At 54.3% G+C, this 15591-nt stretch overlaps 1 protein-coding gene across 1 annotated transcript in view; it reads right to left on the minus strand.

Moving 5' to 3' along the window:
• Positions 1-15059, minus strand: part of Padi3 (peptidyl arginine deiminase 3) — a 28343-nt gene extending 13284 nt beyond the window's left edge. The window contains exons 1-6 of the mRNA XM_052177911.1: positions 14968-15059; positions 7691-7871; positions 5744-5816; positions 3846-3907; positions 2524-2641; positions 1630-1755 (exon numbers count right to left, since the gene is read on the minus strand). Coding sequence (XP_052033871.1) covers positions 1630-1755; positions 2524-2641; positions 3846-3907; positions 5744-5816; positions 7691-7871; positions 14968-15059 — 652 coding nt within the window. The remainder of the gene's footprint in view (positions 1-1629; positions 1756-2523; positions 2642-3845; positions 3908-5743; positions 5817-7690; positions 7872-14967) is intronic.
• Between the last annotated feature and the right edge of the window lie 532 nt (positions 15060-15591).

Consider the following 15591-nt stretch of genomic DNA (forward strand, 5'->3'; position numbering starts at 1 on the left):
CTATCCATCTTTCCTACAAGAATGTGCAGACGGGCGCCACAGAGGCAGTTTGGCGGCTAGGAGCGCTGGCTGTTCTTGCCCTCTGCGCCCCTGTCAGAAAGCTCCCAACCACCTGTCATTCTAGCTCCAGTGCATCTGATGCTCTCTCCTGGCCTCCCTGACACCGTGGTACACATGTGCAAAATCCACACCCTCGTGCACATAAAATAAAGACAAATCTTAAAAACTATGCATGCAAAAAGTTCAGTAACAACGAAGGGACCCTGGCCAGCCCGAGTGTGCGGAGCCCGGCTCTGGCAGGCCATGCCCTTCTCCCCCATTGACCACCTAGGTCGCTTCCCTGTTTGGCCACTTCCTCCTGAGGCTGACTATCAAGGCCCAGCTATGGAAGTACTGAAGTCCAGCAATCGCAGAGCCCCCTTGGGCTCACCCTAATTGACATGCCCAATTAAAATTAAACACCTCATTCTAACACGGGGTTTCCCCTTGTACGGTTATAAACCACCATTTGCCTGTGGGCCACGTCTGTGTCCTCTCTATCCAAGTCATTCGACCCTGGGAGACAAATACCCCTTTACCCTCTCTCTCTTCCCTTCACCTTCTTCCTCATCCTCTACCTTCTGTCTTTGTCTCCTATTCCCTGACTTCTGTCCCTCTCCCCCCTAGGGCAATGAAATCTCCTTTGTGCTGATAACTTGGTCTTGGGAGTCCTGAGCTGATACATTTCCTTTCAAAGAAGCCCCACTTCAACCATGGGTAGCAGCCCATATCCTTAACTCCAGCACTTGGGAGGCAGAGGGTAGGTGGATCTCTGAGTTCAAGGCCAGCCTGGTCTATAGGTGCCAAAGTTACATAGAAAAACCCTGTCTTGGGCAGGGGCAGGGAGAAAGAAAAAAGAAATCCTATTTTAGGGGTGAAGCGGAGAAGCCCATTCTACCGGCTACAGGGATGATGGCTCAGTCAACAAAGTGCTTGATGGGTAATCGTGACGAGCCACCCAGGTTCTGTGTCCAGAACTCTTGTTTAAAAAGCTGGTGAAGGAACTGGGCAGTGGTGGCGCACGCCTTTGATCCCAGCACTCGGGAGGCAGAAGTCGGCAGATCTCTGTGAGTTTGAAGCCAGCCTTGTCTACAAAGAGAGTTCCAGGATAGTCAGGGCTATATAAAGAAACCATGTCTTTCTTTTCTTTTTTCTTTTTTGGTTTTTCTGAGACAGGGATTCTCTGTATAGCCCTGGCTGTCCTGGAACTCACTCTGTAGACCAGGCTGGCCTCGAACTCAGAAATCCGCCTGCCTCTGCCTCCCAAGTGCTGGGATTAAAGGTGTGCGCCACCACCGCCAGGTGAAACCCTGTCTTGAAAAAGAGCTGGTGAGAGGCTCTGTCTCAAACAAGATAGTGCCTAAGTAATGACACCTGAGACTGAGACTGGGCCCCACACTACATGCACACGCATGCACGTGCGCGCGCGCGCGCACACACACACACACACACACACACACACACACACACACACACACGCCTCCGACTGCTCAGACAATAGGATATCCTCAGAACCCAAGCTGAGATGCACATCAGCCCACAGCAGGGAGAGAGAAGAAGCCCCCAGCCGGGCGCTCGGCAGGCACTCACCACAGATGTGGAAGACCCGCGCCCGCTCTGCATCACAGCTGGAGGTGTGGAGGATGAGCCTGTGATCCTCAAAGAGGGCTTCGGGGCCCTGGGTCCGTAGGACCATCATGGACATGTCTTCCAGATCTGCGTAGGCAGACAGAGGCCTTTGATTGACCGCTGTTCCACAAGGGGTGGGTCTCGGGCGCTGGGGATCCCAGCCTCAGCTCCAGGAGCTACTAGAATCCATCGGGGTGCACAACGGAGGCGCGTGCATACATGTGACACTGCCCTGCTCGTGTCTTCTTTGCGGACCAGGTACCCTCATCCCAGAGCAGAGGTGAAGCCCGCCCGGGCATCTCACTGGGTAAGCCACGCCCCTTTCCATCTCCAGGGGATGCTCACTTTAGAAGCCGGCTTCTGTGAGCATTATGCATGCAGGGACTCATACACAAGTTAGAGATTCAGTGGGGAAGGGTCTGAATTTGAGGTTGGCAGCCTGCAAGCTTGATGTGCAATTTGGGGGAGGAATCTCCTGACCTGTGAACCTCCTTTCTAAACTGGGTAACAAGATGAGCCCCCTTGGATGATTTAAAAAAAGACCCCGAGGAAGGGCCTTGCACATAGTAGGTCCTCAGCACATAGTAGGTACAATGTGCTAGCAGCCCCTTCTCTCCAGTAGGAAGAGGATGCTGGGTAACCCAGAAGGAATGAGTACCACAAGTACCTGGGACTGTGGAGAGGCAGCTGCCAGCCTGGGCTGGGTTCTGAGGAATCCCAGGATAAACTCTGCCTCGCCCTGGCCCAACTTCAGAGCCCCACCTGGGGGTAGGGATGCCTGTGGGGTAACTGAGGAGGGACCCTGGGTACCCAGAAGACTCTGGGCTACCAGACAGGCTACCCCAGCACACTCACCTCGCAGGCAGCGCACGTATGGGTCACAGTTATCTTCGGCATCAGAGCTGACATTGTCCCGATCACAGTTAACCAGCAAGATGGCTCCGTACCCATCGGGCCCCCACACCCACTGCCTCTGTCAGAGAGACAATGCAGCTGGCAACGGGGTTCCAGCAGACCCAGGGCTACTCAGTAGTTCCTGGCCAGCCTCCTGAGCCTTCCCCACACCCCAGGAGGAATCCCCCTCCACTGAAGGAATCTCTACACAAGAAGCCCCAGCAGCACCCCAATGCTTACACCATCAAGGCCAACCACAAGGCTGGCTGACATGGCTGCTGTGAGGAGCCTCTCTGGCCACGACTCTCTTTCCCTATGAGTAAGTTCTGGGATCCTCTCTCATCTCTCCCGCCAAGCAGTCTTTCAACCAATGGAATCCCTCTGCCCTTTGCCCTTCCAGTCACCTTGATCTCTTTTAAACCCACAATGCACCAGTGCTACCAAGACCGCCTGGAAGACCGGTAATGGCGTCTTGAACAGTAGGCCACTCTTTCTGTCCAGATCTGGTCCTCACATTTATGACTTGTGAGACAAATCTGCTTACTACCTGTGTTTATCAATAAAGTTTTATCAGAACACAGTCTCATGATCAGTTTCTGCATTAACTGGCTGCTGAGATGCAGCATAGGCCACAAAGCCTAAAACATTTATAATCTGACATTTATTTTTTATTTGTTTTAGTTTTTCTTTTTTTTTTAAAGATTTATTTTTTATTATTATATGTGAGTACACTGTTGCTGTCTTCAGACACACCAGAAGATGGCACCAGATCTCATTATGGATGGTTGTGAGCCACCATGTGGTTGCTGGCATTTGAACTCAGGACCTTTGGAAGAGCAGTCAGTGCTCTTAACCACTGAGTCATCTCTCCAACCCCTGTTTTAGTTTTTCAAGACAGGGTTTCTCTATGTTCAGGCTGTCCTGGAACTCCCTTTGTAGACCAGGCTGGCCTCAAACTCAGAGATCCACCTGCCTCTGCTTCCCAATTACTGGGATTAAAGGTGTGCGCCACCATACTCCAATAAGGCATCTGTCTGTCTGTCTGTCTGTCTTAAGTTTCATAACCTTTGACCCAGTTTATAAACCTAGAACTTTCTCCTCATCAAGGAAGGATAGCCCAGAGCTGGGACCCCATGTCACGATCATGTTTGCTGATGATGACCCCAGCCAAGCCTGGTCCCTGTCTGGCTCCCCTGACCTCACATCAACTGGGAAGAAAGAGGACACGCGTAATGGCCTCCCCCCCTGACCTGGTGCACAAGAACTGCACACCTGCTGCCCACCTTATCCATGAAGCTCCTGTCCTGCCGGTCGGCACAGTTCACGTCACAGTCTAGGGTGATGTCTGTTGGGGAGGCAGCAGCAGGTGAGTTCCCATGATAGATCATGGATAACACCCACCTCAGTCAGCTGGGCCGGGGGTGGGGGGGGTGGGGGGGTGGCATCCCTTGGAGACACCCAAGGTAAGGGCCCTGGAGTTTCCCATCCTTGGGCAAGGGAGAAGGGCTTGTGTGTGTGTGTGTGCATGTGTGTGCGTGTGTGTTTGTGTGTGTGCATGTGTGTGTGTGCATGTCTGTGTGTGTGCATGTCTGTGTGTGTGCGCGCGCGTGCATGTGTGTTTGTGTGTGTGTCTGTGTGTGTCTGTGTCTGTGTCTGTGTATGTGCATATGTGTGTGTGTGCGCATGTGCATGTCTGTGTGTGTGCGCGCATGTGCATGTCTGTGTGTGTGCGCGCGTGTCTGTGTGCATGTGTATGCGCGTGTTTGTGTGTGTGCATGTCTGTGTGTATGTCTGTGTGTGTATCTGTGTCTGTGTGTTTGCATGTGTGTTTGTGTGTGTCTGTGTGCATGTCTGTGTCTGTGTGTGTGCGCATGTATGTGTGTGTGTGCGCATGTCTGTGTCTGTGTGTCTGTGTGTGTATCTGTGTGTGTGTGTGTGTAGGGGAGGGTCTAAGCAGGAAGCTTTCCTTGATGGCTACCTGTTCTGAAGCCCCAAAGTCATTGCTGTGTGGGACACAGCAGGCACTGAGCCCAGGTGACCGGGGACAGTCTCCACCGGGATGCTCTCAGCTCCTCAGGAGTTTGGTGTCAGAAGGACACAGTGTGAAGGGGGCTCTGCCACCTTGGTGGACACCCTGGGAAACACTGCCTTGACGCCTACTCTCCCGACACAGACCATCTGCCCAGCCTTTCTTGCTGGAAACCAGAGGGCTCTTAGAATGCATAGTGCATAAGGGGTCAGACCCAGCCTCTAAAACGGGCTTAGTTTAGTTCTTAAAGGACAGACAGACAGACAGACACCTCGGGTGCATTTACTCACCTACCATCGAGACAGGAATGGTGGCATCTCGCAAACATACCACACGAAAGAGCAGGTGCCCAGGGATTCCAACCACAGGACACCCAACAGACTACACACTTGGCTACGTGTGCTCAGTTATAAGCCACATGGAAGATGAAGGGAACCCAGGGCAAGCCCGAGTCAGAGTCAGCTGGGGCGGGGGCTCACATCCCCGACTCTGCGGTTGCTGCACGTGACTGTCATAATTATTCATTTAATGTGCCTAGTTGGGTGTGTGTAGTAATTTTTGGTTTTGAGACAGGGTCTCCTGCCCTCTGTAACCCTGCCTGGCCTGAAACTCAGAGATCCTCCTGCCTCTGCCTCCCAGTGGTGAGATTAAGGGCGTGTGCCACCACACCTGGCCTCCAGTTTTTCTGGCAGAGACTCTCACTGAACGTGGGGCTCAACGATTCAGCTGCCTGGTTAGCCGGCAAGACTCCAGAGTCCTCCCACTTGCTCCTCCCAGCCCTGGGATTATAAGCACAGGAGACCGTGCTCTGGTCTTACCTGGGAGCTGGGGATTCGAACTCAGGTTCTCTCGCTTGTTCAGCAAGCACCTTAACCACCGAGCCATCTCCCCAGGCCTTTCTTTCCCTATGTTTGAATTCTCTAATGTACACTTTTTTTTCAATTAAAAACATTTAAAAAAAAGTTTGGGGGGGGGAGGGTGTGTGTTTGTGTATATATATGTGTTGGTTTCTGTGTTTGTGTGTATGTGTGTTTGTGTGCATATTCTTGCAAAAGCTAGGAGGGTAGACTACTGCGGAACTGCTTCTATTACAAAGACTGGTTCAGCCCTCGCAGGACTTCCGGTCACACCCTCAGCCCCACCCCCGCTTACCCACACAGGTGAGGTAGAGCACAGCATAGGCCAGGGGCAAATGCTCCTGGCTGGAGTGGTAGGCAATCTGAACCTGCAGAGAGACATGCGCAGTGTCACAGGTGGCCAGGCCTGGGGGACCTGGTGGGCAGAGACAGGACCCTCAGCGACCTCTGTACCTGTGTCAGCTCCCCAGGGTCACTTGTCCCCACGCTGGGCCACATCTGTAAAGTGGGCACCATTTGTCCTGGATCCACAGGGACCTGGATTCTAGTCCTACCAATAGCTACCTGGACCTGAGCTCAACATCTCTTAGCCAAGGTCCTGTGCCTGTCTGAGCTGCCTCAGTTTCCCTGGCCATTCTGATCAGAACTGGAGACCTGCACAGCCCCCATACTCCATTCTGCAGGTAAGAAAGATCAAGAGTCCTGCGTTTGACCAAGTTTGCCGCTCACTGGTAACAGGAGCTCACTGCCTAGGAGCCCTGCTGCCAGCTCGGTCCCCAGTCCCGCACCTGTGACCATGGCTATCCCGAGACAGTTTCTGACATTCCCTGGGCCTCAGTTCCTTCAACCATAAAGTGGCAGATAATAATGGTTTCTACCCCGTAGGATGGGTTACAGCCGGGTGGATTAAAGAGGCGTAGCATGTGGGGGCTCAGCACGTTTGGCCGGGTTTCAGCTCCTAGCCATTATTAAGGGTGAGGACAGACGCCACTGGGACATTGGGGACACTGAGAAGTTGGTAGAGGCAGTTTAATCACTGACTCTCTGACCTGCTCCTCTCCAAAGGACATGCCCTGCAGATACCTGGGCCATGCCGCTCTGACACCCCCACTTCATCTGGGTCCATAGTGTCAGGACCCTGTGGAGGCTGCCTACCCCTTAGTTTGGGAGCCCCAAAAGTCTGCACTAGTGTCTCAAAGGGCTGGGGAGGAGGGGAGGAGCACCTACAGCCTTCCGGAGTCCCGTGCAAGCCCAAGAGTTCAGGATGGGAGGTATCTACACAGCCCCCACTTTCTGAGCACCAGCTGGGGCCTCCACAGCCTGGCAGGTCCTGCTGCTCAGTCCTAGGGACTCTGTGATCCTCACCAACTCAGTTCCTCATTTGGACTTGTGACTTCAGATAAGCTAGACCCCTTCTCAGCCTCGGTTTCTTCTTCTGAAGAATGGGTTTACTGAGCTCAGGACTGAAGCCAGATTGGGACGGGAGACGGGCAGAATGGGTGGGGAGAGAGTCAAATCCTATGTTTAGGAGTTTCTTCTTCTGTTCCTTAGCTGGGTGGGCTCCCCGACAGCTACTCCCCACGTAGGGGAGGGGGTCTGCCAGTGATAGGTGGGCTACCCAGGGCTTAAAAATGGCCAGTGCTTCTTAAAGGGCTAGTTCCCCAAACACTGCTTTTGATACTAGAATATCTCCCTCATGACAGGTCCTGGTCCCTGTCAGCTCTTCAAGGGCACATTACCAGAAACTAGCTCAAAGGCCACCTATGTCTTGTTTTAAATCTCTCCAACTTTTAGAGGGGGACAGGAAGAGGGTGGGTAGAAGAGAAGTGAGACCCATCAGGGAAATGTCAGCCCCCGAATCTCAGTTTACCTCTCTGTCATTCCTGATCTCTGTCCATTCAGAGCACCAGGAACCCCCAACCAAGCCCTTCCTTGCTGATGTGGAAACAGAGGCCCGATAGAGCATGCCTGTGCTAACTCCTCTCCTCACGGGAGTTGGTCAAACAGAAGACACTCGGGGTCCATCCCTGGACCCGCCCTGGGAAGAGGCCCCTGGAATGGTCCCATCCTTCAGATTGACACACAGAGGTCTGAGGACATACGGCTAGCACTTGTGAGTTGTAGAACTGGGTTCACGCCAAGCAGTCTGGGCCTGGGGCTGGGCTGTCCACGGACGGAGCTGTGGCACTCTAGAGAAAGACAGGGCGCAGGACCGGGGGTGTGGGTGGGGGTGGGGACTCACGTGACTGTCGTTGAGGTCGTTGCTTGGGGAGTTCATGACCACGATGATCTCCATCCCCTTGTTGAAGCGCCAGCGCCTGCTGTCAGCTCGCTCCCGGCTCCTCTCCATGCTGGGGGACACGTAGATGTCCACTCCCGGTGTCCCGTAGACCTCAAACATGTCTGTGCCCTCAGGAACCGACCTGAGAGGAGCAGGGAGCGTGAGCAGTGTGAGGGACTTACTCAGACATGTGAGCTCAAGCCCCGAGCCCCCTCCTCCAGGAAGCCTTTCCCAACTGCACCAGCGGCTCACAGCAAGCTCTGGGACAATGGAGATCAGAAACCACACTAACCCAGGCGCCCTCTCACATCTAAGTGCTGAGACTCCAATGTCTCTTCACTGTCAGGCTCATTTGGGGCTGGTGACCACACACACACACACACACACACACACACACACACACACACACACACACACCAGAAAGACTCAGAGAGGTGGAGGGAAAGGCAGACATGGGTTGGGTGTGGTGCACGCCTTTAATCCCAGCACTTGGGAGGCAGAGACAGGTGGGTCTCCTGTGAGTTCACCACCGGCCTGGTGTACATAGAGTTTTGGGACAGCTAAAGCTACACAGTGAGACTCTGTCCCCAAACACGACAAATGATGGGAAAGAAGGAAAGAAGGAAAGAAGGAAGGAGGGAAAGGAAGGAAAGGAAGGAAGGAAGAAAAGAAGGAAGGAAGGAAAGAAGGAAGGAAGAAAGGAAGAAAGGAAGAAAAGAAGGAAGGAAGGAAGGAAAGGAAGGAAGGAAAGAAGGAAGGAAGAAAGGAAGGAAGGGAGGAAGAAAGAAAGGAAGAAAGGAAGGAAGGAAGGAAGGAAAGGAAGGAAGGAAGGCAGGCAGGCAGGCAGGCAGGCAGGAAAGAGAGGAGGCTTGGGGGCTTGAGCCAGAGAGGAAGTGCTCTCTCTTGGACCCCAAGGAGCACCTTAGCCTGAGTAACCAAGGAAGCCACTCAGATTTTTATAACAGGCCCACTGCTATGTTTTTCCTCTGTCCTGTGTCCACCATGAAGGGACAAAGGGCCTTGACGTCTTCCTGTGTGAAGTCTTTGACTCTGAGGCCGCAGTCACTCAGGTCCCCTGGGTTCCTTCCCAGCCCACCCTGGTGAGTTTGCCAGGAGTCCCTAGGGTAGCTGGAGACAGCCTGGCCAGGAAGAACACACAAAGGTGGTGGCTGTCACAGGCATCCACACCACAGCCTGGGCCGAGTCCAGGGTTCAGAGATGCCAGGGCTGGGGTCAGCAGTCGAGTGGCTATCAAGCCGGGTCGCATTTCTGCCAGGTGACCTTGACGACACCACCTCGAGTGTGGGATAATGACACACACCTGGCAAGCTTGTTGGGAAACCAGGAGGCTCGAGTGTATTTATAGCCATGAGAAGCTTGGAAGACTCCTGACTAGGATAAGGAAGGTGCTATTAAGATGAATTATGGTGCAGGCTGCAGGTGGATGGAGACAGCTCTGACGGCAAGCTGGGCAGGAGGCTGAAATGCGTCGGAGGAGAAGGGCGTTCATGCTGGAGCCTCAGGAGTTTCAGCTAGTCTGTGATAGCTCGATTCCCGTCTTATCCTTGTGATGTAGGAAAGTAGTCCTTGGGTGGGAAGCAAGGGGGCGTGGCAAGGGGCCTGAATCCTGTGTTCTCTGCAGGCAGGAAGCCTGGGCTCAAGTCCCAGCCCACCGCTCACACCCGGAGGGTGGCACACTGCCTCGCCAGAGCGGCAGTCTAACCAGCTGTCATGATGGAGTTGGAAGGAGAGGGTGTGTTATTTTCCTGTTAGGGAAACTGAGGCAGCTGGAAGTTAAGACTCCAGACCGCCATCCAGGGTTGACGCCCCAGCATGGAAGCCGTGTGTGTGAAGATGGCCAGGGTGGAAAGAGGACCCAGGAAAGAGGGAAAGAGGGGAAGCAGATCCCCGTTTCCTGGAACATAGGAATTGGCAGCATAGTCCCATTTCCCGGAAGTTAGGAAGTCCCCAAGCTTCTCTTGGGCCACATTCTTCCTTGGGCCAGGCCACCATGACTGACAGCGCAGCGAACCCCACACCCTAGCTTCTAGATGGTTCTCCGCCATTATCCTAACCTGGCTGGGGCTGTTCGCAGCCCTCCCTGATAAACTTGAGTGTACAGCGGCCAGCGACCGCAGGATGGTGACCAACCTTGCAGGACCTCGGGCATGTTTTCTGTGACATCAAATATCCAGAGGTAAAGCCTCGGCTGGGGCCACTAACAGCACTCCCTGCCAAGGCTGATCAGCTGAGTTTAATACCCAGGACTACGTGGTTAAAAAAAAAGAGAGAGAGAGAGAGAGAACCAACTCCTGAAAGTTGACCTCTGACCTCCGCATGCACCCTGTTACCCCTCCCCCACACACAAATAAATAATAATGATTAATAATAATACTCAGCTGGACAGTCCTTGAAAATGGGGACAGCTCATTTATCTTACCGGTGGCCAGTCCCTGGAGCCTTGTGGACCAAGCTCCCAGGGTCGGTGGCGCTGCAGGGGTTTGGCATCGAGCCTTTCCAGTGGCTACTGGTGCCTTTACTTCGTGGCAAAGGGACTGGTTAGACATGCTGGCCCTGAGTCCCCGCCGGGAGCACAAGGACAACTTGGGGTGAGACTACCCGGTCTTGAGACCCATCAGCCAGCTCATCCTCTGCGCCCTTGTCCCCTGCCCACTGTGAAGATGACACTGCGAGTTTGGCAAATGAAGCTACCCCAGTGGGACACACACACGATCATCTCACTTCAGGGAAACTGAGGCTCAGGGGTGACTTGTCCGAAGTCAAGCAGTAGCTAACCAACAGCTCCAGGTCTTTTGGCTTAACTGTCCTGTTTTCACTCCTGGGCAAAGTCAACCTGGTGCCTCCCTTCTCGTGACCGTCCTGGACTCCAGAACAGAAATTGCTACTAAGGAGTTCGAGCAGTTAAAACAGAATAAAATAGTAGCCAGGTCCCCTCAGGACTGGCCTGTGGGGACAGAGGCCACAGTCAGAGCACAGGCTCTGAGAGGCAGTTTCAATTAACGAGGGTCCCAGATGCCCCAGCTCGGCACACAGAACTAGGTTCAGGAAACCCCGGGCCCATCTGACCCCACTACCCGCCCCCCCCCCCACACTCTGCAATGACATCTCTCCAAAGACAGTGGCTCTGAGGCCCCTCACCCAGATCCTTCTACAGGGTGGTCAGAGAAACTGGCCCTGTTGGTCCACACGGCTCTGAGGACTCAGAAGAGGCCATGCTCTGCACCAGCCTCTTCTGGTATCTTCTAGGAAACCGAGGCTCACGCGCGCCAGAGGCTCAGGATGGCATGGCCTTGGAGACAGCTAGGACCCAAACTCAAGGCTTTACCTGGCTCCAAAGGGCATCTCCTGGTGCCATGAGCTGTCTGCCCTCCTAAGTAGACATGTCTAAGCCCTTCACCTAAGGAGTCGGGCCAGCTTTTCCGTTGGTTTGTTTTTGAGGAGACCCAAGCTGCAGTGGGTGGGGTGGGGTGGGGTGGGGTTGGGTGGGGGGGTTGTCTTTGTTATGACCCACAGAATCTCAAAGACACTAAGCATGTGCTTTACCCCTGCAAGACACCCCCAGCCATGCCCCACCTGAGATTTGGAGATGAGATAGCCTAATCCACATGTTTTCTTTTTTGGATAGGATCTCTTTTCTTTTTTGGGGGGGGACAAGGTCTCATGTAGCCCAGGCTAGCCTTGATTTCTTTTTTTTTCTTTCTTTCTTTTTTCTTTTTTTCTTCTTCTTCTTTTTTTTTTTTCCGAGACAGGGTTTCTCTGTGTAGCCCTGGCTGTCCTGGAACTCCCTCTGTAGACCAGGCTGGCCTCGAACTCAGAAATCTGCCTGCCTCTGCCTCCCAAGTGCTGGGATTAAAGGTGTGCACCACCACCACCTGGCTGGCCTTGAATTTTTTTTTTTTAATGTAGTCAAAAATGACCTTAAACTTCTAATTCTTTTGTTTCTGTCTCCAACATGCTGGGATTATAGTCACATGTCTGCACATCTGGTTTTTAAGGTACCAGGAATCACACTACCCCCACCCCACCCTGGCCATGCACATGCTAAGAGACTTTTGTAGCAACTGCGCCCCAGACCCATCGGTACCTCCTACATGGGGTGGGGACACTGCAGAGAGGAGGTGCCACCTCATGGCGAGGTGTGCCCTAGAGAAGCCCTTCCCTGGGGAAGCACACACAGCTTCCTGTTGGCGAAGACCTCCCTGATGGGTCTCCACCATGGCTGCCCAACTTCCAGCTTTTCCAAGTGCAGCTTCCGGGACTTGCTCCAAGGAAGTCCTGGGCTAGCTCAAGAGCACTGAGAAGCATGTGACCACTCTGTGACTACTGCCCCACTGCAGCCATGCAGACCAGACCTGACTCTTCCTGGGTCTCCCAGATATCCACCTGAACACACACGGGGCCCTGAGCTCCCACCAGCCTCACGGGATCTTGGGAACCGGGTCCCCACCGCCACACGCCATGGGCTGTTTGGGTTTCAAGGCCTGGTTTCTGTCTTAGCTCACTTTCTGAACCTGGCTGAGTCCTTCCACCCACCAGGCCTCAGTTTCCCTATTCAGAAGAAAGGATGGGTGAGCCTCAGAAGCCACCACTCAACCAGCCTGGGGACAACTTTCCACTCGCATATGTGACACATTATAAAGATGACAAGTGGACCAAGTAGCCACAGGGGACAGACACCTAGAAGTGAGTCACATGTTAGGAGAAGGTCTGAAGGCTGCCAGCCTTCCTGTCTCACTCCAACTGCGACTGTGACCCTGGGTAAGCCCGCCCACTAGCCGTTCCAGAACTTTCCTTCTTCCCACGATGAACCAAACTTCCTTCCTCTGCCTCCAAGGCTGAAGTCTCAGCTCTGAGAACGGCCTGAGGTGGGCCATTCTTTTCTTTTAACCCATCCCTCCATCTCCTGGTCCTAGCCAGCTGCTCCAAGACAGGTTTGGAAACGCTTGACACTTTCCTCAGGCTCGGGCAGGGCCATAAAATAATGGACGTGATAATGCCGGTGACGGATGCCATAATAGAATGTTCTGGCACGGTAGCATCGGCTCCACACTCTGCAGCCTACAAACCATCTACGTACGCCCTCCTCCCAGGGTCTCTCTGAAGAAAGAACCAAACTGTTCAGACGGTCTCATGCCTCTCTACCAACTGGCTATGTGACCCAAATTTGGCAGGTTAGTTAAGCTCTGAAATGGCGCGGTCAGCCTATACCCTGGGTATAATATTTAGGACGACTCAAGCCACCAAGAGCCCAGTGCCCAGTCACATCTCCTCCTCACATTGCAGAGCTAGAAAGCAGAGGGTCCACGGGGAAAGAGCGTCCCAGATGAGGCAGCCAGGAAGTCCCAGAGCCAGGGCTGAGCCACCATCCACCGCTCCTGGGGCTAGGCTCCGGGAGGAACACTCTAGAAGGTCCAGCCTCGCTCTCCCCTTCCAAGACACAAGTCGTGGGCTGGGGAGATGGTTCAGCCATTAAAAGCCAGGCTCCCCACCAAGACACAAGTAGTCTCAGCAGCCCTCACTAGACCTCTGCCCGGGTAAGAGCAGCCTTCCACTTCTGAGAGTCCCCAGGTCGGCCATACACTAATGCTCAAAGAAGTCCGTGATGGGTGTGTGGAAAAAGCGGCACTCTGTTTCCAGGGCGTGGAGAGGGGTTGGCCATCGGTGTGTGTGAACATCCTTCTAGAAGACACCAAAGCCCTGTCACCACCCATAACTGCCTCATTCCTCAGTTCTCTTAGTAAATCCCCACCATGGCCCCCTAGTCACTCAAGTTACCCCAATCAGCTGATGGTCTCCAGCCCAGTTCATCCTCCACACTGGAAGGCACCTGAGAGGAGCGGGAGGGGGAGAGGGAGGACGAGGAGGAGGGTGAAGAGGAGGAGGAGGAGCTACCACCAGCTCCCTGGACGGGTCAGACCAGAGGCATAGCTACCCAATGGGCACAGGCAGCCGGGCAGTGAGTCAGCCCTATGGGCACGCAGCCCTGGAGCAGGCCGCGGCGCCAGGCAGCACCCACCCCCCTTCCGGTCCTGCCTGCTTCTTTGGAAGCCACAGACTCCCCTCAGCACAGCTCACACTCTGACCACCCTCATCTTGAACTCAGCACGCAACTCATCCCGAACTCGGTTGTCTCCTGTGGCCTGCAGCTCACTCCCTTCCTTCCTATTTCTCAGACCCCAACAGATTTCACTCCACTTTTGAAACTCTTACTGCTGGACGCTGGTCCTCAAAGGGTGTGAAACTTTGGCCCCTGGGGCCTATCTGACACCAGCTGAGTTTAGGCTGACCCAGAAGGGGTGAGAGCACTACCCGTCCTGGGGAAGTGGACACCAAAGATGATTCTCACAGTGTTACAGTGAGCGGCACAGTCCCACAGGGACTTCTGGTGTCCTAGTGCTGAAGCCACATCCAAGATGGGGGCAGGTAGGTCTGAGAGGTGACATCCTGACCCCAGCATCCTTGGAGTCTTCCCTCACTCAGCTCAGTCTCAGAGCTTTGAAGCCCAAGAAACCAGCCTCGCTCCTACAAAGCCCCTACCCAAGCCACCCTGTACTGTATGAGTTCAGCTTGGCACGCAGCAGCCATCGCGCACAGGTGACCGTGATTGAAGCCCTGGGGCTCCCGTGGCTGGGCAGCCGGACACCAAGTCCTTATAGTAAGTCTACAGTGGGCTCGAAGCTCAGCTCTGACTGTGTGACCTGGGCTGATGTCTCACCCTCTCTGTGCCACCACTGGCACTTTGTGAACAGCATCATCTGCGATGGCGTTCACGTTAACATCAGGGTGGAGTCTGAGAACTATGACAGCTCTGGGGACAGAGCTTGGCACCTTAAGTGCTATGTCTGTGAGCAGGTGCAGCCTTTTAAGAAATGACTTGATCCTCCCTGTGCTCAGAAGCCCAGGGGTTGGAGGACAAGGGGACACATCCCTTCCTTTTCTTGTGACCAGCCTCTCCTGAGGACCCTCAAACGGAGAAATGAGCCCATGACCAGCTGTCTAGCCTTCTGCATGGAGCTCAGCTCTGCCTGCATCCTCTGGTTCAAAAACCCTTCTGGGAACCGGGCTGACTGCAGCAAGGACCCACACTTCCCGCACTGGGCAGAGGTTCCAGAAGAGGCAGACTGTGCCCTGAGGAAGATCCATCCACGCTGCTCCTAGCTGGGAAGGCCCAGGGAATCGACCCGAGGAACCCCAGACCCTCCGGAACCAACTCTTACCCATAAATGTCCACGATGGTCTCAACCCCTGCCACACACACCGCGCTGGTGGGGTGTTCCAGGGATACACGCACGATCCTCTGCAGAGACATACCGGCCTAGGATGGGGGCTTTGGCCACCAAACCCAGCACTAGCCAGAGGTCCCCCACAGGATGTGCTTTAAAAGCACCCAGCTCCGCCCCTCCAGCCCAGGGCGCAAGCTCATTGGCTCCATCCCTAGAAGCCCAACCTCTTCTCAGAGGTTGAAAGAGCCAATCCCCTCTTTGGGACTGGCCGAAAGGATTCTGATATTTGAATATGAACCCGAGGCTCCCGCCCCAGGGCACCCAAGGAGTTAATTTCTAGCTAGGGAGAAAACAAGTCCCCACAGGTGCTTGGCCAGCACATCTGGGATGGTTAGGGGGAGGGGGAACACAGGAACACCTGGCTTTGCCCTGGCCCTTCTCTGCCCTTTTGCCTCTGTTTTCTCTACACTGCCGGAGGGGCCGCTGAGGATGCAGGACACGAGGCCCATGTCTCCTTTTTCTCCTCCCCTTTCCTGCCTCTCCCCCTTCCTCTTCTTCCTCCTCCTCCCTCAACTCCCCCTTCCTCGTTTTCCTTCCCCTCCCCCTCCCTCCCCATCG

The sequence above is a fragment of the Apodemus sylvaticus genome, chromosome 3 (genome assembly GCF_947179515.1).
Source record: "Apodemus sylvaticus chromosome 3, mApoSyl1.1, whole genome shotgun sequence".
Taxonomy (NCBI): domain Eukaryota; kingdom Metazoa; phylum Chordata; class Mammalia; order Rodentia; family Muridae; genus Apodemus; species Apodemus sylvaticus.